At 36.0% G+C, this 6,000-nt stretch overlaps 1 protein-coding gene across 1 annotated transcript in view; it reads left to right on the forward strand.

Annotated features, from left to right (window-relative positions):
- Positions 1 to 6,000, forward strand: part of Tnks (tankyrase) — a 184,483-nt gene that overhangs the window by 173,123 nt on the left and 5,360 nt on the right. Inside the window, exons 21-24 of the mRNA XM_004633286.2 lie at positions 2,269 to 2,389; positions 3,454 to 3,551; positions 4,928 to 5,002; positions 5,835 to 5,940. Of these exons, the coding sequence (XP_004633343.1) occupies positions 2,269 to 2,389; positions 3,454 to 3,551; positions 4,928 to 5,002; positions 5,835 to 5,940 (400 nt within the window). The remainder of the gene's footprint in view (positions 1 to 2,268; positions 2,390 to 3,453; positions 3,552 to 4,927; positions 5,003 to 5,834; positions 5,941 to 6,000) is intronic.

A 6,000-nucleotide genomic window follows, 5' to 3' on the forward strand; every position in this document is an offset into this window, starting at 1 on the left:
CATTATAAGTCCAAGCTGCATAGCGAGACCCTGTACCAAATACATACATACTTACATGATTAAAAACAAAAAGAATTTCTATGAATTCATCTTTTGATTTATAGAAATAGCTTAGGTGAATATAAAAAACAGTAAGAATTCTTTTACCTCTTTGATTTCTTGAAGATTTTTGTGTTGACAACATTAAACCTCTGCTACAGCGACATTAAAGTTATATCTTTTCATTGTAATCATATCCAAAATAATTGTGGAGTTTCAAATACTTCTTCACTTAAGAAACCTAATTTGAACAAGTACAGTGGAATTACAGTTCACGAATGCTTTTGTTTGCAAACAGGCTTGCAAATAGAAGCGTTTGGCAGAATTTTATTTTTCTTTGCAAATTCTGCATCAGGTGACAAACATGACCACATCCATCTTTCCCACACAAGAAGATACAAATGTGGACATCTTTTCCAAAAGTGTAGAAGTGGGGCCGGGGAGATGGCTCAGTAGAATAAGTGTTTCCCTGCTAAGCACAAGGGCCTGAGTTCAATCCCCAGTTCCGCAAAAAAAAAAAAAAAAGCCAAAAGTGTAGAAGAAAGTTGTCCAAAGTTATAGAACAAAACGTTTGTGAACTGAATTACCTCTGTAGTAGTGTATCCATAAAAAGAAACTATAGGGAAGGCAGATTAATTCCAAGATTCAGGATTTTTATGTCCCTATAGATTGCTTAAAATATCTTTTTGAATGTCTTTAATCCCTCTTAACCTTAAGTTTGTTATATCCAGATAATCAGAAGTCTTCTGGGCTATTTTTATCTAGCATATATTTGCAATAGAATATCAATAGATAGTAATTAAAGGCACATTTAAATAAAAATGTAAAAAAATCAAAATTATTTTGTAAACTCTTCTGTTTCAAAGATAGCTATTTCAGAAGTGTTGCTTTTAAAAGCTCTGATGAAAACTTCCTTTGGGTGATTCAAAGTGAATTGCCCATTTTTTGCAATGGAGCAATTATTTCTTAAATGGCCACTTAGAAGCAATATGCTAAATTACTTCAGAGCGTAAGTGATGTATGCTCATGAGATGCACTGAGATGATCAGACTCATATAATGTTTCATTCTGACAATAAAAATCAGCAGAGCTGCAGGCCCAATCCGTTTTTTTAAACATTAAGCCCAAGAAGGGTAGAAAAGCAGTGGCTGGACTACAAATATCTCATTTGACTTAGCAGAAGAGTGTCTATAAAAGGATTTCTTAGTTTTCCAAGGAAATTGAAAATTAAAAGCTATGTTTGGATTGTCACAGAGCCTACTTCTAGGCAGTGAAATTATAGATCGGCCCTCAAAAGATGTGGCCACCCCATTTCGTCCTGTATGTTGCAGAACACTGCCACTGGGTGGTAGCACAGTCACACTTGATTCTCAGATACTATTATTAGAGATTTTTGAGCCAACTAATCATCCCCATTTACAAGGATAAATGCCCAAAAATTTCAACAGCAGTGATTGTTAAATATTAGAGTCTATGAGAGATTTCAAAACCATCTACTTTCTTTCCTTGCCCAAACTAAAATTTTTGTGTGTAGCTTTTTAAAAACTGACCTCTAACTTAATACGTCCTTCAATAAATCACTGCTTTCTAGGCAGCCTATTCCTACCCTGAATACTTGTTAGCAGAGGGAACTTCCTCGTCTTTACCTCAAATCTGCTAACCTAAAACTGCTTACTCATTATACTGCATTCTGCCAGTCATACCAAACCCCCCTCTCTCTGCCCTGCCATTGCTTTCTGTTTCCTGCTGGATTCTAGGGTACAGGGTTTCCCCATCCACAAGCTACTGATCTTTACTAAGCCTCAAGGTACAGAAGATCAAAGATGTAAATCATCAAAAAGAAATATAGCAGTGTGTGTGTCTTTTCTTTTGTGTGTCTGCAGTAGTGTTTTTTTCCTTTTTAATTCGCCATTGATTTTAAAGCAAAGAGAGTATTTTGAGTTAGGGGGAAAAAGCTGAAAAGGTAATCAAGGAAACTATAATTCAGACTTAAAAAGGAAACAGAACAATCTTTGAAATTTGTTTGGTAGGGTCTGGGGAGATAGCTCAGTAGGATAAGTGCTTGCCTGGTAAGCACAAGGGCCTGAGTTCAATCTCCGGTTCTGCCAAAATAAATAAATAAAAATAAAATTTGTTTGGTGATCATAGCTTTGTAGACAAATGGAAGAGCTTTTATCCTCTGAGGAGCTGCAAGATTGAGCAATTTTTTTTTTTTTTTTCATTTTTCAGATTACACTAGATGTGTTGGCTGATATGGGTCATGAAGAATTGAAAGAAATAGGCATCAATGCGTATGGACACCGCCACAAATTAATAAAAGGAGTAGAAAGACTTTTAGGTGGACAGCAAGGTGAGCTATTTGGAAAATTTTTCAGAAATCAGTGATACAAGATGAATGTCAAGGCTGGCATTGGCGCTCAGGCAGTGGGACCATAAGGTCTCAGCATATAATTGTTCCGGAATAATCATGTCTTCTGCATGTCAGTGGTTGGCATCCCACTCCCATCATACCCAGAGATCTGGGCATCCTTCTGCCTTTTCTCCCTGTACTTTACATCCTAAGTCCTCTGTAACCTCTAGAGTGTACTGCTTTTTCCCCACTTATTTTACCTAATTCAAGCCACTACCACCATTCCTGATGGCTCCCAGCTGTGAGGCTTGTCTCCGGCCTTCACCATTGCTTTCCATGCTTTTCTCTGCAGTGTAACCAGAGGGTTATTCCCAATGAGTGTATGCTAAAATCTCTGTGGTTAAAACCCTTCAGTTGGATCCCATAGCTTTTTGGGTGGAATCAGACCCCACAACCCAATCTTCATAATCTGACCTTGAACAATTCTCCCTTCCTCGTGACTGTCAGCTCAGTCTTTTTCCATTGTCCTTTGTTGTTACAAGCCTCTTACAGATTTCTTGCTTGTGTTTATCATTTCTCTATTTGTTGGACGTACTTTCACTGCAGGGAGCCAAGGGAATTAGTCAGTCTACATAGCTAATAAAATTTCAAGGTGACAAACTAAAAAGGAGGTTTCTGAATTTGACTGATGCTTATTTGTCTGTATTTTAGACCATACATGAAATTATAAGGATAATGTATTATAAAACTACTGTGACTTTCAAGTCACCCAAGAAGAAGGTTTAGATAATAATTCCTATATTTTAGACTTAATTACATTGTAATTTCAGTGTGGTACCGGTTTGAGTCAGACATATCTTCACTACTGATTTCAGCTTAACAACTGTTTGTTGAGAGACTTTCTCTATACAGAGAGCTCACTAATAACAGATAAAATAGATCCCTGAGCACATCTCCATTTCTTATCTTAGTTGTATTTGTTTAATATATGTTTGATATTTAAATTGAAAATAGTTTAGACTCATACCAGAATGCCAATATTTATGACTCTTTTTCTCTCCCAGGAACCAATCCTTATTTGACTTTTCACTGTGTAAACCAGGGAACGATTTTGCTAGATCTTGCTCCAGAAGATAAAGAGTATCAGTCAGTAGAAGAAGAGGTAATGGACTCCAAAACTGTTAATTTTCCTTTCCTGAGTCTAGAGTTAGGCCTGCCCTTCCAGAAGGCATAAGCTCATCTTATACTACTATATGATCCCATACATACTAATCAGTCTCCTTTAGCTGTTGCAATGGAATATTGCTGAAATTAAAATATGACTTTGGATTAGAACCATGCCACATTGTTTTCACTTATAAGCCTATCTCGTTTTACAGCAGATCTGACTTTTTAATGTAGAAACTTCCTTGAAACTGTTTGTTATATTAGAATGCTACCTAAGGTAATATGGAATGAGAATCTTGCCTCATTGATAGCAGGTATCTTCTAATCTTAATTTTTATGTAGTTCTAAAATATATCTAATTTTCACATATGTTCAGAAGCCTGCTGTATAATTCTCAAGCACTGTAGTAAGGCTATTTGTATGGCCCACGTGGTGCATCAGTGGCATGGAGATTCCCTCTCTGTTGATGGCTTGTGCCTCACTTCTCACCCGTAATTTCATTATTATAAGTAGGCTGCCTGGTTCTACAGTTGTGCAAAGGTATAAGCAGATAAAGATGTACTCATTTGTTTTTAAGTAACATTCATGTGATTTTCACTCTCAAGTTGGGAAATCAAGACCATTGTCCCCGAGCAGTATTTTGGCTCATGCTTATTAGCCAGCTTCTCAGGAGGACATCCTGTTTGCTGGCACTGAATGGCCTTTTGTTGCCCCAGACTTGCCTTGTACATGCTAGACGAGAACTCTACCACTGACTACATCTCAGCCCAAAAAATATGGGTCTTTAAAAAAGCTTTATTTAGTTTTCATAATTTCAGTTAGAGTAGCAGAATGCATAGTGGGAGAAGAAAGCTATTCCGTTTAGTTCATTGAAGATCGTATTCACCTTGCCCTTGTCTATGTAGTTAGACCTCAAGTACCTAACATAAGGACTGTTGGGATAATGTGGAATGCTTCACCTTGGGAATAAAAATATACTGGATTTTTAGGAATTATTTTTAGCATTTGTCTAAGGGGGTATTAATCAGTGTGAAGAGGTTTGATCTCAATACAATGTTGTTTCTCTGTCTCCATAGCATAAAATAGTAAATGTAGATGATTTAAAGTGATATTGTCTGTTTCTCAGCTGTGTTTATGGGAAAATCTTTCAAAGCTTCTGTGAGAAAATATATAAATGTAATATGACTACTTACAAAAGTACTTATCTACTAAATGTGTTAACCAACTAGATTTATTAGTTGAAACGATATAAAAATTTAAATATTGAAAACAATGGAAGGAGCATCATTAATGTTACACTCTGGCTTATTAATTAACTTATTAATTAACTTCATATTTTCATGAAGTTAATTATTACATTTTGTTTTATAGATGCAGAGTACTATTCGGGAACACAGAGATGGTGGTAATGCTGGTGGGATATTCAACAGATACAATGTCATACGAGTAAGTTTAAAACTTTATAATAAAAACTGTACTGCAAGAATTGCCTAAAAGTCAAATCTAAAGAGTAAAAAATTAAGTTGTATTTTCACACTGTTAAAAATAATTGCCTATTACCTGATATCAGATTCTGTCACTACAGTGCAACCTGTAACCCCCAGGACCATGGCTCACTAGAAACTGAAACTGAGACTCCCTTAAACACCATTCTGAAGGCGAAATCAGTGGTGATGAATTTATGAATGAGTCTCCCAGCTCATCCACACTTTGGACTGTACCAAGGATTTTATCTTTTGAAAGTACAATGAAAGGTCCAGATTGTCAGTGTACTTGAGTCAGTAATGATATGAGAATAAATGCATCTCTTAATGGCAACATCTTCATTTGTAGTTTAAAATAGGTAGCTGTTAATGCTTTTCCAAAGGGGCATCATGAATAAAATCTATTGAGAATGAGTTTAGTACTTTGAGCTAGCAAACCTGTGGAACTTACACTGCTGTCCATTGGTATTTATTAGAGAGCTTTTTTTAAAAAAGATAGATTTATAGGACCCCCATTTCATAAAATTCATTAAGTATAGGAACAACCTCTTTTTTTTTTTTTAACTCCTGACATGAGTTTGAGGTAAGAGCCTAATTCTGGTACAAAGCAGCAAATATTATAACTAAAAATTTTATCACTGATAGCCAGTGTATTAGCTGAATACTGACCTTGGCAACTTTGTTATCTTTAAGGATCTTCAACAAACAAAACAAATTGACTTCACATAGAGGAAACCATAGTAAATGATAAACTTATATTTTACTGATAACTAGCTTCTTTCTTCTTCATAAAGATTCAGAAAGTTGTCAACAAGAAGCTGAGAGAGCGATTCTGTCACAGACAGAAGGAGGTGTCTGAGGAGAATCACAACCACCACAACGAGCGCATGCTATTTCACGGTGAGTAGCCTGCGGTAATTGTGCTCATCTGTCTGGGCTTCTGTAAAATGAGTAAAATTA

The sequence above is a fragment of the Octodon degus genome, unplaced genomic scaffold (assembly GCF_000260255.1).
Source record: "Octodon degus isolate 3935 unplaced genomic scaffold, OctDeg1.0 scaffold00053, whole genome shotgun sequence".
NCBI classification, from domain to species: Eukaryota; Metazoa; Chordata; class Mammalia; order Rodentia; family Octodontidae; genus Octodon; species Octodon degus.